The following is a 17869-nucleotide window of genomic DNA, read 5'->3' on the forward strand; positions in this document are numbered from 1 at the left end:
CTGGCATGCAGAGGCTTTGGGATCTCAGCTCTCCTCTTTCCTCTAATCTTCACCTCCCGAGATAATCTCCCAAATCCTCCTCCTCAGGGCATTTCCATCAAGGTAAGCGGGTGGCCCTGCTCACCAGCAAGCCCTACCACTACAGCCATTGCACTTAAATCTTCTTTAGTTCAAAGGTGAGCCTCAGTGCGAGGTGAATTTGCTTTGCAGATGTTAATTGCATTCCTCCTGATTTTGGCTTCTCTAATTGAGTGTTTAAATTGTGCTGCTGGATTGTCTACAAGAGCACTTGTTGTTGGGTGTAGTCCTTGAGTTAAATCCCCTATTAAATTATAATACAATTTTCAAAATAATATAAAACCCGAATTGTTAATAAGTAATTAGTTTTATTCTGTTTGGGGATTAATCGATTAGAAGATGGAGTGTTGACTTCCAGAGCCTGCAGTAGCTGCTGTGCTTTTCAGTGCATTTCAGCTGTTGCCCTTTCAGGAGCCAGCAGAGTATTCTGGCCATAGCCAGCTGTGCAGAAACACGCCAGTGTGCTCAGGTGTCTGCACCACCAATACTGGCCAGCCTGTTGGCATTGGCTGTGCTCTACTCAGCACATCTCAGCCTACCACTGCTGTAGTTAATGAAGATTGACAGGCAGCTTAGAGATGATGCTCCAATTCCAGTATCCTTGAGAAAGATGCCTGGACCCCTTCCCACCTGTCTCTCAGCAGTTGGCTGTGGAAGGTTCCCACCCCTCATCCACCTCTCTTCCCCATCCCCACTCCCAGTGCTGTGGGAGCCCCAGGCCCACAGTCCAGGAGCTGCAGAGAGCCGGGAGGTGCGTGGGGTGTCCCAAGGGGTGATCCCAGCACTTCTGCCCTCTAATCCCATTAGTGACAGGGCTCGAGGAGCCAGGCTGGACGCTGCTCTAAGCCCTGTGCACAATGCAGGGTGACTTCAAAGCAGGACGTGCCATTTGCATTTCCAAGCTCTCACAGCCAAGGTCTCCAGGAGGGGATGAAAGTGGCTTTTGTTAAATCTAATAGCAGCGTTGATTAAAAAAGATGTGATTTTCCCCTGTTAGCAGCATAGTCTGGTTGTGCTGTTATGCTTTTGGTGTCTGGAGGGGGATGAATGTGGGGGAAAGAAATACAGAAAGTTAACTTGTTGCCTAATCCAGCTACGACGTACCTGGGGTTATTCCAATATCACTTTTCCTCACTTGAGAGCTGTATAGAAGCTGTCTTATGTGGGTATTGGCACGAATAGCTGAAAATATTAATGTTTCATTAAGCTTGTCCCTGCCCTGTGACCTCAGCAGTGCTGAGGTGTCTGTTCAGGAGGGGGGTCCCAAATGTCTCCAACTGGGTTCTCAAAGTGAGAAAGTGAAAGGGCAGATTCTCGCCTGCAGACCCCTCCTGGAAGCCCCCATAAAGCTGTGTGCCAGCAGCGGGCTGCCCCTTACCTGCTCAAAGTAAGCACTGCCTGATCTGGTCTTCAGAGGCTTAGTCATTTCCTTTCTTTGCTTTGTTTGAAGAATATTGGCAAATAATTTCACATCTGGATTTATGCATTAAATGTCTCCTATAGTGTATAAAACAAAGCACCTAATGAAAGAAATCTGGCTTCTTAACTCCTGGTTTCGCTGTGGTTCTGTTTTAGCAATAACCGCTGCCACACTGGTGGAGTATTGATGAAACATTTCCTATTTCAGGGCTGGGAGGGGTGTGATTTTCATATGTGCTTCTAATTATGTCTCTGCCAGTGCAACTCTTCCTGCTGTGCTCATCGCTGTTAGAGGACAGGTTTGGTTCAGAAATAGATACCTGTTTCTGCCAAGCAGCTGAACACTCAGGATGTTGTGTGCTCCTTACATTCACTTTAGAATCATTTGTGAGCTCCTGCAAACTACCTGCAGCACCGCGGGGATGCAAAGCCTGTGCCGTGCCCTCTGCACTACCTAAAGACCATATAATCCCTTATCACAGGCTCTTAATGGAGGCGAGGATGGCGTGCAGGCTCTGCACCGCGCCAGCATCCCCAGAACGAATCGCGGGCTGCAGGACAAACGCTGTGAGCCCCTGACGTCGGCGCGGATAATCCGAGCGCCAGCACCCCGGGGGGACGTTTTGTTGCAGAATTGCGTGTGAAACACTTCACCCCTTTGTGTTTATGATTGATTTCAGGGATGAGTACGAAGAGGATGGTTTTTGCCAGCCCTACCGGGGGATCGCTTGTGCACGGTTTATTGGCAATCGGACCATTTATATGGAGTCTTTGCATATGCAAGGCGAAATAGAAAATCAGATCACAGGTGGGTAAAAAATGCGCTTGTCTCTTTCCCAGGAAACTTATTCCAAAAGGCTGCTGATGCTCTATAAACTGCAGTGCTTTTTTCATGTTTGCTGTTTGTTTGTGCTCTGTTGCTGTGAGCTCCTCAGTACAGATACAGAAACGTAGAGTGGTTTGGGTTGAAAGGGACCTTTAAGATCATCTAATTCCAACCCCCTGCTATAGGCACGGGCACCTCTCTCTAGGCCAAGTTGCCCCATCCAGCCTGGCCTTGAATGCCTCTGGGGAGTTTTGTCATTGTGCAGCCTGCAAGCGCTTTGATTTTCACTTGTTGGGCCAAAGATATCCAAATATCCAATGACTTTGCGAGCCATTATAAATTACTTGGGGAAATAATGTATAATTAGATTTTGGGTTTTGGTAACGTGCTTAACATTAGGCCAGTGTTGAAAACCAGATGTGATTTCTCTGTCAGCGAAATCAGCATCGTTAATAACTTTTAATGCAATTAGTGCTGTGTATTTCTGGAAGGTCTGTTCGTCACCTGGATCTCTGAAAGTAATAGCCGCAATGGGAAGGGAGGGCTGTGCTGGGGAGGGGAGAGCGCGGGAGTGAAATTCCCACCGGGTTAGGTAAAATCCTCTTGTATATTTTGCAGCTGCCTTCACCATGATTGGCACTTCCAGCCATTTGTCGGATAAATGCTCCCAGTTTGCTATTCCTTCGCTCTGCCACTACGCCTTCCCCTACTGCGATGAGACCTCCCCAGCTCCCAAGCCGCGGGACCTGTGCCGCGATGAATGTGAAATACTGGAAAATGTCCTGTGTCAGACGGAGTATATTTTTGCTAGATCCAATCCCATGATACTGATGAGATTAAAGCTGCCCAACTGTGAAGATCTTCCCCAGCCAGACAGCCCCGAAGCCGTCAATTGTATCCGGATTGGGATTCCCATGGCAGATCCCATAAATAAAAGTAAGTGAAGAGTGGTTTGGTTGCATGTCCATGCAGAAAATGTGATGGTGAAGGGGACGAAGCTGCTTGTGCCTCAGTGCTGGAGCTGGTGCTGAGCTGGGAAAGTACAAAGGCGCTGTGCTTTACCACTCTCCCTTAGGGCACTTCTGCCCTCACCAGTCTGGCGTGGGCTAAATTCAGAAATACTTTTTCAGTTATTTGTTCAGCTGTGCCTGCCCTTACAGTAAAATCCATTAACTTGGTTCTTATCTTTTGTAATTAATAAGTAAGGGGAAACAGTGTCAGCATCAGCATTGGAATACTGGGGAATGTTGGCAGTTTTAGCCTCCCTGTACAGCTCCAGAGCACTCAACTGCAGCTCTAGGGTCCAGTCCAGGGCTGTCCCTAGCTAGTTCAGCCAATTCTAGGTACCCACTGAACTCAGCCTTCGGTCAGGTCGGTTGGCAGCCTGCTCCCAACATTTATACATCTGAGTAGGCAAGTATAAAACATGGCTCCCATAAACCCTCCACCTTCATACAAAAATAATGTCTGCAATTCAAGTTCCTACGGTAGTTTTTACTTCTTTTGTGTATCTTATATTAAAAACGCTTGGCATAAGCTGTTTTCATTACAGAAGCATAAGCTTTAAATCCTCCCAGGAATGTGAATGCAAAGCAGGCCCCATATTGCAGCCGCAGCAAATTGGAGGCCCGTGCTCCTGAGCTGGCTCCACCGGCCTCGGGCCAGAAGAAGCGAGCAGATCCTTGCCTTTCATCATCTTCTCTTCCAGATCACAAATGCTACAACAGCACAGGGGTGGACTACCGGGGCACAGTGAGTGTGACCAGGTCAGGGCGGCAGTGCCAGCCATGGAACTCGCAGTACCCGCACACGCACACCTTCACTGCCATCAGGTACCCGGAGCTCAACGGGGGGCACTCCTACTGCCGCAACCCCGGCAACCAGAAGGACGCCCCGTGGTGCTTCACCTTGGATGAGAATTTCAAGTCTGAGATCTGCGACGTCCCGGCGTGTGGTAATTACTTTTTAACTATAGACACTCAATGTGTATTATCACAGAATATCCCAAGTTGGAGGGGACCCACACGGAGCACTGAGCCCAACCCCTGCACAGCAGCACCCAACCCCAGCACCATGGCAGGGCGGTGTCCCAGCGCTCCCTTTTTGGTTTGTCTTTACCAAACTGCCCCAGCTGCATTTTGGACTTACAAAAGGAATAAAAAGCTGAGATTCAGATCACATTTTATTTTCCTTTTCTAAGACCTGAGGGAAGAGAATGGCAGATCTGAACAAATGGTTCCTAATGGTTTAACCTGCATTAAAAAATAACAGTACCTATGGCATGCCAAGAAAACAGACAGCAGTTTGCATGGTCATGCCAGAAATGCATGCAGAAATGCCATGGAAATTCACAGCAGAAAGTTTCACACAGAATTGGATGCTGCTTCCAAGTTGTGACAGTGACATTACCTTTTCCCTTGGAAAGGAGATACCTTTTGATGTTACTGCTCAATAGCCAGAACCAAATTAAATTATTTCTGGTAATGGTTATGAACATTCCTGCGGTGAGACATGTGCTGAGCCTGCTCCAAAGTCTTTTTCAATTAATAGAAAGATGGGAATCGATGCCAAAATGGGATCTAAATTATGTCCTTAGTGAAAGAATAGATTGGGGACAGGCAGACAGTGTGGGATCATCATGTGCATCACAAACCCTCTCTAAAATTCACATACATTTTTCAGTCCTTTATCTCTTTTCATGCTGTTTCAGTTCTGCTATTTTTCTTGTTCATTAGGCACAGTGGTGGACTGCACAAGAGTAGTTTAAGCTATAAAACCTGGACACTGGCAGTAGTCAGGATGCTCCACAGGTCTGGTCAGCCCAGGGCTGTTTGCTCCATGAGCTGAGGTGCAGGTGCCTGGGTTGGTCCAGGCTGGGGAACCTGGCACAGCCCTGTGCCTTCCACAGGGCATCTGGATAATTGGGTAATTAGGAGTTGCTGGAGGGGAGCTGCTTGCAAGGCCCCCTCTGGATGGGCTCTGAGATCCCAGGACTGTTTTGGTCTTTTGATGTGTACTGGCTGAAAGCAAGACGCTTTTGGCCGTCTTTGCGAGAGTCTCTGGTTTGAACATTTTACTAGATAATAAATGAGATAGGCTGGCTGGCTCAAAGAATTCCTAACAAGGGTTTTAATTACCTCTCACCATTGCCTTAAATGGTACTTGCTGTACAGCTGGGTTGTATGGCATTATTATTTTAAGTACAGACAAATAGAGCTATATCAGGTGAGTAGTAATTTAATTGTTGAATGCTAATCAGCATATTAAAACCCAAATACCAAGTGGGACTTGCATTCTGCTTTTTTGGAGGAGCTGAAAGAGCCAATTTGGGCAAATTTTAATAAGTATTGTGCATTCTGTCTCACCAGGACACGCCTAAATGGGAAATGAATTTAATTGGGGTGGCTCTCAAGAAACCTATTAACCTAATGAGGCTTCGTGGCAGGGGCTGCTACTTAATAAGAATAATGATCTCCTTTGACTGAAGTGGCTCAGGTGATGAACCGGTGCCCAGGTCTCCATCTGCCTCACGCTGCTGCTTTCTTTTCCTTTCTTCAACTGTATCTTTCAGTTGTCTCACCAGCTGCAATAGATACGTTTCATAAAAGTTTGTCAACCTGAATATTGGAAACATGGAGCAATTCAAGCATGAGGCTTAGCAAAGGCAGATGTAGTGAAATGCTACGTGGAGACTTCATTCGTGGTTTGTTTGTTTGGTTTTCCCCAAACTAGATTATAAGGATGCCAAAGAAAAGAATAAAATGGAAATCCTGTACATCCTGGTGCCAAGTGTTACTATTCCCCTGGCCATAGCATTGCTCTTCTTCTTCATCTGCATCTGTCGCAACAACCAGAAGTCGTCCTCCCCTCCAGTTCAGAGACAGCCAAAGCACGTCAGAGGGCAGAACGTGGAGATGTCAATGCTCAACGCCTATAAACCAAAGGTGAGTCCGCAGCTTGTTCCTGCTTTGACTCTTTGTTGCCTGTAAGGGCAGGGAGTGCAGCGCTTTGATCCGTTCAGTGCTGAAAAGTTAAGCTGATTTCCAGCTTGTGGTTTCTGCTGGTGCCTTTGCTTCGGGTGAGCACTTTTCTTGTCATCAGCAGCAGAGCGAGTGTGGACCTGTATGTCTGCATCTGCAGAAATAGAAGCTGGAGCTTTTTGTAATGCAAAGGCAGCCCATTGCTGAAGTACCTCTTGGTTATTTGGAGACCTTTCTGAAGTCAGAAAGTAGTGCAGATAAATGCATGATTCAGCATTTTCTCAAGGTTTTTTTTTCCTGGGTCTGCTGTAGACACACGTCACCTCCACTCAGCTGAAATCACTTTGGAAAGATTTGCTCCTTGTTTTTTCAGGCTTACCCATTCTCTCAGTTAAAAGAGAAATTACTGAAACAGAGCCCGAGGATCTACCTCCAGCTCTGGCCAGCGCAGCTGGTGCGGAGCTGCTCTTGTTACCAGTGTTGTTTTGCTTCACTGTAGTCCCAGGTTCATGAAGCGCTTGCTTTTCAAATCACTTAAGATTCAAGCACGATTAACCTTGAGCTCCTTGTTTATCAGCAGGGCAGCCGGTGTGCAGACCTGCATGCATCACCCACTCGGGGCTGTAAATGCCTTCTGCCACCTACAGGCAGAACAGTGCCCTGGAAAGATTATTTCATTGTCTTTTTCACACCGTGCCAGTTCTCTTCAACTACAGCTTGAGGGAAGTGAAGCATTTCACAGGGGAGACCAACATCTACAAGTAATTAGTAACGGTGTGGAGTGTGATGTCTGAAACACTCCGACACGCCTTTGCACAAGCTGTTCTTTTTGCAGACAGACGACACAGTGAAATTAACCCAAATTGTGACTTCACTGAGGTGTCAGCAGTGTGAGCACTGAGCGCCACGTCTTCAGATTGTGCTGCTTTTTTGCAGCATTGCTGTTGTAAATATTCTTTCCACACCGCAGAGGTCACTGCAAGGTCTGCATAAGTTCAAGGTGTTGCACGGCATAATGCTCACACGAGACTCCTTGTATTAAACACTTACAGATACTGGGACTGCAAGGGTGGACAGGCAGAGTTCAATCTGCGCAGCAAATTTGTCTTTCTTTTTCCCTTGCTGTTCTTAGTTTCAGCTTCCTTGTACAGCATAGAGCAGCTGAAAATGCTTAATTCACACTCAATAACAAAATACCTGCTTAAAAAACAAGAGTGAATAATAGTAAAAAAGCCATTTTACTTGTCCCAGCTCCACCTTGCATCCAACCTCCATGGGGTACTGTGATAAATTTGGGTTTGCTCCTTGGCTCCCATTCAAAGGTATTTTGCTGAAATGCACACTAACTGAAGATGATGGGAAGATCAGCTTCATTTGCACAAGGCCCCGCTTTCCCCCTGGGCTGCTCACACGCTCGTGCCTGCTGCACAGGAGAGCGACTTATTTGCAAATATAGAGCACAGTCTTCTTGTTACGTTTCAAGTGATACACTGCAAAAGGCTTTCCATTTTATTTATGCTCTTTCCATATTTTCCTACTAGGAAACTGAGCTCTGCCCGTTTCAGATGTTTTGATTGCCTTTCAAACAAAATTGTAAAAGAAAGGAAGTGGAATCCTATTTTTAAATACCGTATCCAGTATTAATGTCAACTTGGGGTAAATCCACTCTTAGGCTTTAAGCTCCAAGTGAGGTGGATGTGTGTTTGCTCGGACAAATAAAAATGTTAGCATTTCAGCCCGCTTCGGTTTTAAAGGATTTTAATTGCCTTCCAAAAATACAATAAACGGAGCTCATCCTGCCATTCACCTAATGGAAGGGGCTGATGCAGAGATAGGGGCGGTGGGCTTCGCTCCCATTGCTCTGCCTTTGTACTCGGTTTACTTTGGCGTGCTGCCTCGTATGTATTTTACACTTCTTTACATTTTGTACACCGCTGTATGACAAATACTTGTCAAACAAAAACTAAGCAGATTTATAACCGCTTAACTTGAAATGAGCCCTTCCTGCCAAAACTTTATGACTTCATTTTCTTTCATAGTTTTCCACTATGTTGGTTCAAACAGACAAACCCTGCCCGAGGTCAGACAGAGGTCATTTCACTTTCATTACTAAAATATAATTTACAATATGCCAGACCTAAACAAGTTTTAGCCTAAAGGATTTGTATAATATAAACCATCTGTTCCTCAACAATATAGCTAATTTCCTGCCATCACCGTACAGTCTACTGGCTGCCCGCTTAAATGGCTCGGTGATGATGACGATGATGATGATTATTTATGCAGTATTTGTCTAAAAACTGAAAGTGGTCGGTGCAATTAGAATTCGTTTCTTCTGGAATGCCACTTGTAAATGATTTTTTAAAACATCAGTTATTTTCATCTGTTGCTACTGTACAGCTGCAGCTGTAATGGCTCAGGAATGCAAATGCTAATGCTCACGCTCTGTTGCAAAAAGTAGATCCCAAACTCATTAGCCTTAAATTACTACCTGTAGCGATATGGAGGGCCCAAAATGGCTGTGTCTGCATGTAGGTTAACAGCGCGTGTGGAAGTTAATACTTGAATATAATGCAACTTCGTTATGGCCTAAGAGCAAACAACAGCAGAGTTTTGAAGAGTTTTCCATTTGTCCGTTTACCAATATCTCCTTTTTCCAGTTGACTGTCCCACACGCTTTGGGATTGATAGTTCATTCAAGGGTGAACAGAAATAGTCTCTCCTGTATGTGGAAGGGTTAAGGAAAAGTCAAGGAAGAATTGGCTACAAGAACATAACTTTAAAAAAAAGAGTTTCTGCTAAAACTGTAGGCGCTGGCCCAGAAAGCACTTCAGCGTGCACTTAGCTTGAAGTATGTGAATTGCCTCAATTCCTGAGATCAGTCAGATTCAATTGTAAGTATATAAATGCCCAAGCCCAAGTATATAAATGCCTTTGCTGAAATGCTGATGGTTCCTGCACATACTTATATTTCATACTTACTACTTTTATCTGATCTTGTGCAGAGGGTAAAAGGTAATACTAAATTTAGGTTTGGAACAGGGTACAGAGTAAGATAAAGCGGCTTCCAGCCCTGAGCTGTGCTGATGCTGGGATGCTGGCATCCCTCGGGATGGATCTGGACCAGGGCCGCTGCTGTGCTTGCACTTGCATCTTGCAGGGCTGTGCAGCCCCAGGAAGGAGCTCAAGCGTTGGTTTGCATGACTTTCAGAGTTCCTGTGTGAAAAGACCTTCTTGCTGTCATTTCTTTCCCAGAGCAAGGCTAAGGAGTTGCCTCTCTCTGCTGTTCGTTTCATGGAAGAACTGGGTGAATGTGCCTTCGGCAAAATCTACAAGGGACACCTCTACCTTCCAGGCATGGACCATGCTCAGCTCATTGCGATCAAGACACTAAAAGACTTTAACAACCCCCAGCAGTGGGCAGAGTTCCAGCAAGAAGCATCTCTTATGGCTGAGCTCCACCACCCTAACATTGTTTGCCTCTTAGGTGTGGTGACCCAGGAGCAGCCTGTCTGCATGCTCTTCGAGTACATGAACCAAGGAGACCTCCACGAGTTCCTCATCATGAGATCACCACACTCAGATGTTGGGTGTAGCAGCGATGAGGATGGAACTGTAAAATCCAGCCTGGACCATGGGGATTTCCTGCATATCGCAGTCCAGATTGCAGCAGGGATGGAATACTTAGCAAGCCATTTCTTTGTCCATAAAGATCTTGCCACTCGTAACATTTTAATTGGAGAACAGCTTCATGTAAAAATTTCAGACCTTGGACTCTCAAGAGAAATCTACTCAGCAGATTATTACAGAGTTCAGAACAAATCTCTTTTGCCGATTCGCTGGATGCCACCGGAGGCGATTATGTACGGCAAGTTCTCCTCTGATTCAGATATTTGGTCCTTCGGAGTTGTTTTGTGGGAGATCTTCAGCTTTGGACTTCAACCATATTATGGATTTAGTAACCAAGAAGTCATAGAGATGATCAGGAAACGTCAGCTGCTGCCATGCTCTGAAGACTGTCCTCCTCGAATGTACAGCCTGATGACGGAGTGCTGGCACGACCTGCCCTCTCGGAGGCCGCGATTTAAAGAAATCCACGCCAGGCTGCGCTCCTGGGAGGGCCTTTCGAGCCACACTAGTTCCACCACCCCCTCAGGTGGGAATGCCACCACTCAGACAACTTCCCTCAGCGCAAGCCCCGTTAGTAACCTGAGTAATCCCAGGTACCCTAACTACATGTTTCCAGCACAAGGTATACCACAAGGCCAAATCGCCGGGTTCATAGGGCCGCCTATACCTCAAAACCAGCGATACATCCCCATCAACGGGTACCCGATTCCAGCAGGATACGCCGCTTTCCCAGCTGCCCACTACCAGCCGCAGGGCCCGCCCAGGGTAATCCAGCACTGTCCTCCTCCAAAGAGCCGCTCTCCCAGCAGTGCCAGTGGATCCACTAGCACAGGTCATGTCACAAGTTTGCCATCTTCAGGATCCAACCAGGAGGCGAACATCCCTTTGCTCTCCCATATGTCCATCCCCAGTCATCCGGGTGGAATCGGTATAACCGTTTTTGGAAACAAAACTCAAAAACCGTACAAAATGGACTCGAAGCAGTCTTCCCTTTTAGGAGACTCGAGCATCCACGGACCGAATGAATCTATGATTTCAGCTGAATTGTAAATAAGCGAGGCCTTTGTAAATATAACTATTTACGATACAAACTAGAAAGCAGTAGAAAAGATTTATATTCAAATATTTTATTAAAGATTCTTCTGGTTGTTTAACAGACATCGCAGCAAGTATCTTCTGTGAAGTTTAACTGCTTAACAGGATGGGCAGAGCAACCAGACAGAGGTCCTTGTGGTGTGAATACTCAGCTTTGTGAACGGATGCATCGTTTCTCCAAGTGCCACCAACAACTCAAAGAGGGGCAGGGGGGATCTTTTAAAACAAGAGCATTTTATCGTACGCTTTTTTCACAGCTTGTTAAGCTTCCGACGTGGTTTAAATCACAGAAACTTTTTAATGCTGAAAACGTGTTTTAATATTTGTCTCTTTTTTTAGGAGATGCAAATATTCGGCGATCTACTGGTTGTGCAATTTCAGTTCCAATAGCTAGGTAAAGTGTTTGTAAATTTTGAAATCGAGGATTATGTTTCAAGTATGTGACCTGAGAGCTGGATTAATTCCTTCAGGTAGGATTTTGGTCTTGCGTTACGTTGGGAGTCTGAGTCCAGATTCAGGCCACAAAGGGTGCGCTATTCGACGGCACAATAGCTTGAGTTATCTGCTGTTGGCTGCTGAAGATGGCTGGAGTTGTTAGAAATTGCCTTAAAGGAAATGAAATTAAAGTATTTTAATTTCAGAACCTGAATCAACTTCTTCAAAGATAACATTTCATAATTTTTATAGGTAGATAAAGTGGAAATTGTATATCCTTTTGTTGCTATGCAACTGTGTAATGGAAAGGCTCCAAACCACAATTTTATATATGGCAGTTTTTCCCAGTAGTATTTATTGTTTCAGATCAATACGTAATTTCAGTGACTATGACTCCAGTAACCCTGAAAGGAGGGAAACTCGCGTTCCATCAGGCAGCAGATCCGTTGATAGCAATTTACTGTCAATTTTAAGAATGTGAATTAATGTTAATTTTCATCCTTGAAACACAACGCGCATAATTACTAAAATGTATTCAGGTATGAGCGATCTACAATATTCATTTGAAACCACTTTAATGAGTTACAGAAGTGCTGTGTACCTTAACGACTTTCCACAGTCTCTCTTTTGTACTGAATCGTATTTTTTATTGTACACAATGGAAACCATCTTTGCTCAGTTGACAACGTTGTATAATATGACTTTATTTTTACCTTTTTGCACAAAAGTGTGATGATGTTTTGTACAGCAGAAGTGAAAATACATCTCTGCATTTTATATCTTGGTCTGTTTCTTTTTATTTTTACCCTGATGTAGATGTTCTTGAAGTATATTATGGTGATATTCAGCCACTACCTTAGACAAATATTTTTCTTTGTTTTCACTGCATGCGTTTAATCACTGTATTACTTGACGATCGATTTATTAATTACGGGCATTTCAATTAGGCGAGCATGAAAATGTAATTACAAAGGCTATTTTATAATTAAGATACGTGCATTTTTGTATTTCACATGCCAGAGATGATATTAAACACTGATTATTTTATGCTGCTGTTTATTAAAACATTGTATTAACATAATCATACCAGTATAGCCTCAATTTTGGTGAAAGATGTGTGAGCAGTTTTGTATTTACAGCTTGGGTGGGAGTCTGCCCAAAGGCCCACCTGAGCCAGGCACAGAGCTCTGCCAATAATATCTGCAGTCATTACTTACGCTCAGATTAATGCGTGGCCATGCACAGCAGATAGAAGAAGAGGGGCAGCATGGATGCACTGTGAGAAGGATGCTGCCGATGCTGTGATCTTGTAGGTGCATTGCAGCTCGTTACCAAGCACCTTTACGGCCTAAGCTTTTAGCTTTTTTAATTATACAGCAAGGACTTTTCTGACTTCTGAATACTTCATGAATCTGAGATGTCAGCTTCCATGTGGTTCAAATTTAGATCTGTATCAGTAATGAAAATATGTTATGTGTTAGGTAAAATTTCATTTTGACTGAAGATTCAGACAATAATTACATCTTATTAACTCTGTGTCTGTGTCAGGTTACCAGGCTCCCAAACGCTAACAACTTACTTTTGAACAGAGGTGTTTTACAGGAACTGATGAGGTGTTTTTTTTCTCGGACCTATTAGCTCTTAAGCGAGCAGTGGCCGGGGAATTGCTGCTTCTCACTCATATCCACAGCTTTGTAGCACTCACTCGCTGTCTCATTCACTAGGCAGTAACTGTGTTGTCATTCTTGAACCATTTTTTCTATGCTCCCACTGCATACTCTTTCAAGTGAATGTATCAGTGCAAACAGTTATTTTGCATCCTAAGCACGAAGCACACTGGGAAAGAAAAATTATTTCTTTCACCTGTGTTTTATGGTGAGGTTTCTTAGCCTGTCTCACTAAGGACTGAAGTTTCAAACTCAATCTGCCACTTCATAAGTATCATGTTTGAGAAAAGGAAGAAACTATATGCAGCCAAACAGGTCTGTGGTCCTCAGGTTATGAGGTTATGCAAAAGGTTCAGTAAAGTACATGCTGGAGATGAAGTCAATGGAGAAGAATGAATCTTTGCACCGTGGATCACACACGGTATGTGGGAAAACACTGCTGAAAAGGATCTTGACAGATCACAGTCAGTGATATCAAGGTATTTGCTGTCAGTAAATGTATGAAGAAGATGAAAGTATCTCCAGGAGGCCCTCTTGAACCTTCACAGGCTGGAAGAGACAGCAGCAGAACCAGCTAATAGGCACCTGGGCAGCTGGCCTGTGCTGGATGTAGCAGCAGGGCTTACCTGACCCACTGGGACAAATTTGAACGCACTGGACGTGATGCCAAAGACAAGAATGAGGCACACTGAAGCCAAACCACACTCACATCAGTGCTGCACATGTCTAGCTCCCACAGGACTGCCATCTTACCTATGTGGGCACAGCTGTGAATTTGCATACTTAACTTTAATCACCTAAGTAGGAAAGCAGTTAACCTAGTGCTTAGCGCAGCAGCGATAGGAATAGTCCCTGACATACCTTGTGGTTTTATGTTCAAACAGAAAAGCTCACTCACAGTTCAGTTTAGCTCTGTTCCCTTTTGTTTCAAAGCAAGCTGTATCCTTAAGGTTAACATATTTTTATACTCTCAGTTAGGAGCTGGAAGCCAGCACTGCACAATGCACCTGAAACCTCTTATGAAGACCTCTTCCTGCCCTTCTCTCTCCCTCTCAGCGGTTGAAGTTTGTGAACTGCAAGGCTGAAATCACAGTCTTGGCTCACAAATGCTGCTAAGGGAACAAATGCTAGAGCAGAGAGGCAGGAATTCATCACAGAGAGATTAGAGGGGGGAAAAGAAAAAACCCATCTTCTAAAAACCGATTAGATAATGTGAGGAAGAGATCCTGCCAGAAATTAAGAAATTACTCCTCAGGTGGGAATGCAGACCTACAGATGAAAGCTATTTTAATGGCCAAGGAAGGAAGAGGGAATTTTCCAGATTGCTGTTTCTAAATGCTAGAATCATCTTACCTTCTTCCTTCAAAGCCATAGGACAGCCAAGACTTGGAAATGTAATAATGGATTGAGAAGCTCTAGAGATTTGGAAGTAAAACTCTGAATAAACACTGGTCAGTAAGCCTTCAATCTGGAGAATCTCATCCTCTCTGGGTCAGCTTATATTTCATTAAAAGAGAATAAATATTTTCTGATTTAAAGACCAAAATGCGGAGGCTGAAATGAAGATTTGTATCCTTTGTTCCCACAAAGGAGCTATTATAGTGGGTTTCTGCATCATCTCGATTGAAAGCAGAAGGTAATGCAGAGAAGTACTTGTGTGGAAATTTGAGCTGGGAAACTCAGAAATACCAGTACGTGTTTATCCAGAGCATGAGAAATTGTCAGAAAGGAATCTATTATTTGCTTTGCGTGAATAAGGATATCCAAGAAGGTTTCAGGCTTGGAAATACCCTATTACATTTGCTTATTGTTCCAGTATTGTTCTGTAACCTACATTCACCAGAACTTTAAAATGTCCACCTAACTCAAAACACTCCTGACAGTATGGCAGGCAGTACGAAAACTATCTCAAATACAAACACATGCTGTTCCCTATGGAGCATTTCTATGAAACGAGTACCTTCCATATCTGTTGGCTCCAGTTAGTGTATTTATCAAAAGGGATTTGGCTTGTTGGCAGGATCTCTTCTCAGTATGCCCTTGCGCTCTGTGCATAGCACTAAGGTAGCTGGGACTTTATGATCCGCATGCAAAAGGAAGATGGAATGCTTGCAAATTATATGTATTAATTAGTAATTAAAGAATGTGATAGAGCTGCAGGTGGAGAGCAGGAGCCGCCTACGTGTGATGGTAATGCCGCTTGCAGAAAACAAGCTGCTCAGTGTTCCTTGTGGAACCATCCATAGCAGTCTTTGTATTGATCTTTAGTGGTGTCTGAATCGGTGTTTTTACCTTCTGGAGTCTTTAGGGATTTTAATGAACTTGATAAAAGCCTGAAGCTTCAAGCTGCACCTTTGGGAAACAGCTCGTAAACAGTTTTGATGCATATATGCAGTTTGTTATAAAGCAGGTTCCCAAGCCAGCCAAAAGAGACATTAACATATTTATTCAAAAGAGATTAAATTGGCTTTAGTTCCAAGGTGCTACAGTAAACCTAAAAGAGTCTTTTTAGCTCATTGTTTATTGCAGCACCGTTATTATTTGCCAGGAAAAAAAAACAACACACACAACCCACCATCTTCACTGCATGTCACAATATTTTAACCAGTATTTCTTTAGAATATGAATTCATCGTTCTGTGGTCAGGGAATGGAGTGAGCAGACATTCAGAGCTGCATTTCACCACCTCTGGTTCCGCTGGAGAACCTCAGTGGAAAATCGGGGCTTCTGCCTGCGGTAAGTTCAGCTCATGGAGAACAAAAGCCTTTTGGAGGGGAAACGGTTGTGTTCTAAAGTGATTCCTTGGAGCACCTCCTTTGCGTCCCATCGGATCTGTGCACTGATACTGGCTTAAATTCCCTTCCCCAGACATCACAATGTCTTCATGGTATGTAAGCTCATACCTTTGTCCCAGATATTTCTTTTGCTCCAGACAGAGCCAGCACGTTCATTCCAGTGAAAGGGTAGTAGCCAAATGATTCTCGGCTGTGGCAGTGCTAAATGGAGCAGCTCTGAGGGTGCTGGGACCAATCTTAGAGCATGTAGTCACACAAACCACATCCTCGAGTTCTGGGTGATCACGCTGCCTTTTGGCTGCATCTTCAATGCCTCTGGGTTTGGTTTTTTTTTGTTGTTTTTCTTTTTGTGGCCCCAAGTCTGCTCTCTCTGTGGGCCTGAAATCCTCTCTTAAAGATGTGACGTTTGTGGAATCTGAGAAGCAATTTTTATCTAGCTGTGGGCTTTCTTTTATAGGAGGAGAGAATATTGCCCCCAACTCAGTCACCCTCTATCCCGTCGTATTTCTTCCTGTTTGATCTCTCGGAGATTAAAGTTCAGTATATTTCAGGACAGTTATATTGCTGAGGTAATATAAAATTATTAAAAACAGAGAGAGAGAGACAATATTGTGACTACACATCAAAAGCTCTTAAAGACACAAAGGGAAAACTGACTTGAAACTGGAATTATTAGAAGCATCTGTGGTGTCCCTGATTTCCCATTTAACAGCACAACACATTTTGGAATGTCTTAACTATTCAAACTGGCAACCTGGTACTGCCCTCCTCTTCTGATTTGTACCCTAACACTTGCGGTTTATCTGCTCCTACAGAGGGAAAGAGCAGCTGGTGATTAACGAGCTTTGACCTCAGGGTACAAAGGAATGTTCTCCCATGCTGCAGCCTCTATGAAATTGGGTTATTTTTTTTTTCAGTCTTTGGAGGAATTTAAAACAAAACAGAAATATCTATTAGATTCATAAGAAGCACGTTGTTTTTCAAACCGCAGCTGGTGCTCCAAGTACAGCGTGCATATGCTTGTTTATATGTGTGGGTACATCTATCTATACACGCTCCAATATTTTGGGTACTTATTTCCACAGTTAAAAATAAATAAAGCCTAGTAGTATTTTGAAACAGTAACTAACAGGAACCAGAATAACATTTATTTCCAGTCATCCTCAGTGTAAACATAGGCGAGTGTATTGGGGCAGATGCAGAGCTCCCGGTGCTGCTGTGGGATGATCTTGTCAAGCAGGGAGCTGCCAAGGCATGGGGAACCATGAGAACAGCCCATCCTTGGATGGAGAGCTTCCTGTTTTAAGGGCAGAAAGGGCAGAAAAGGACAAGTGCTCATTCTGAGTTCCTCCTATTGGCTGCACTATGCAGCCCTTCTTGCAACCAGGCTCGTGCTCTGCACGAGGCAGGATCTCCCATGGGGCCAGCACTGCACCTGCTTTGTGGAGCCCATGTGGGCTGATACGTGCTTAATTTGGCTCAGGAATGAAGATAGGAGTTGGTTATTTTCCTTCCTACTGCTAACAGCCTGCGTGTGAATGTGAAAAGCTGCAGAAGAGAGTCCCTTTGTGATGGTAATACGGGGTGAATATGGAGAAAAGGAGGAGCTGGGGGCCTGAGGGCAGTTGGGATGGAGGGGCTGGGGGTGGCTTTGGGGGTTGTGAGGGCTGAGGGAAAAACGGGGAAGCAGAGAAGTGCATGGAGGAGGTGGGGGAGATGGCAGCAGAGGGGCTGTGGAGGAACAGACACCTCAGTGTGTTTTGTGGGAGGGGGTGGGTGATGGTGGTTGGAGTGCTCCCACAAAGAAACGTGAGAGTGGGAAGATGGAGACAGCCCTTGTTGTGTCTGGTCACAGGGAAGCAGGCGGCCATGACTGCCCAGTGCCCCAGTGGCACAACATGGCGCCCAGGGCAGTTACCTCAGGGAGGGCAGTAATGGCCATTA

At 44.6% G+C, this 17869-nt stretch overlaps 1 protein-coding gene across 5 annotated transcripts in view; it reads left to right on the top strand.

Annotated features, from left to right (window-relative positions):
• ROR1 (ROR family WNT receptor 1) overlaps positions 1-12544 on the top strand; it is a 122835-nt gene extending 110291 nt beyond the window's left edge. For all 5 annotated transcript variants that reach the window (XM_015870818.3, XM_015870819.3, XM_085511889.1 and 2 more), the window contains exons 5-9: positions 2178-2305; positions 2942-3259; positions 4032-4277; positions 6056-6267; positions 9559-12544. In XM_015870818.3, coding sequence (XP_015726304.1) covers positions 2178-2305; positions 2942-3259; positions 4032-4277; positions 6056-6267; positions 9559-10983 — 2329 coding nt within the window. In that variant the 3' untranslated portion in view covers positions 10984-12544. The remainder of the gene's footprint in view (positions 1-2177; positions 2306-2941; positions 3260-4031; positions 4278-6055; positions 6268-9558) is intronic.
• The last annotated feature ends 5325 nt before the right edge of the window (positions 12545-17869 follow it).

This window comes from Coturnix japonica, chromosome 11 (genome assembly GCF_054131305.1).
Source record: "Coturnix japonica strain WE chromosome 11, WE-NBRP24, whole genome shotgun sequence".
In the NCBI taxonomy this organism is placed as follows: Eukaryota; Metazoa; Chordata; class Aves; order Galliformes; family Phasianidae; genus Coturnix; species Coturnix japonica.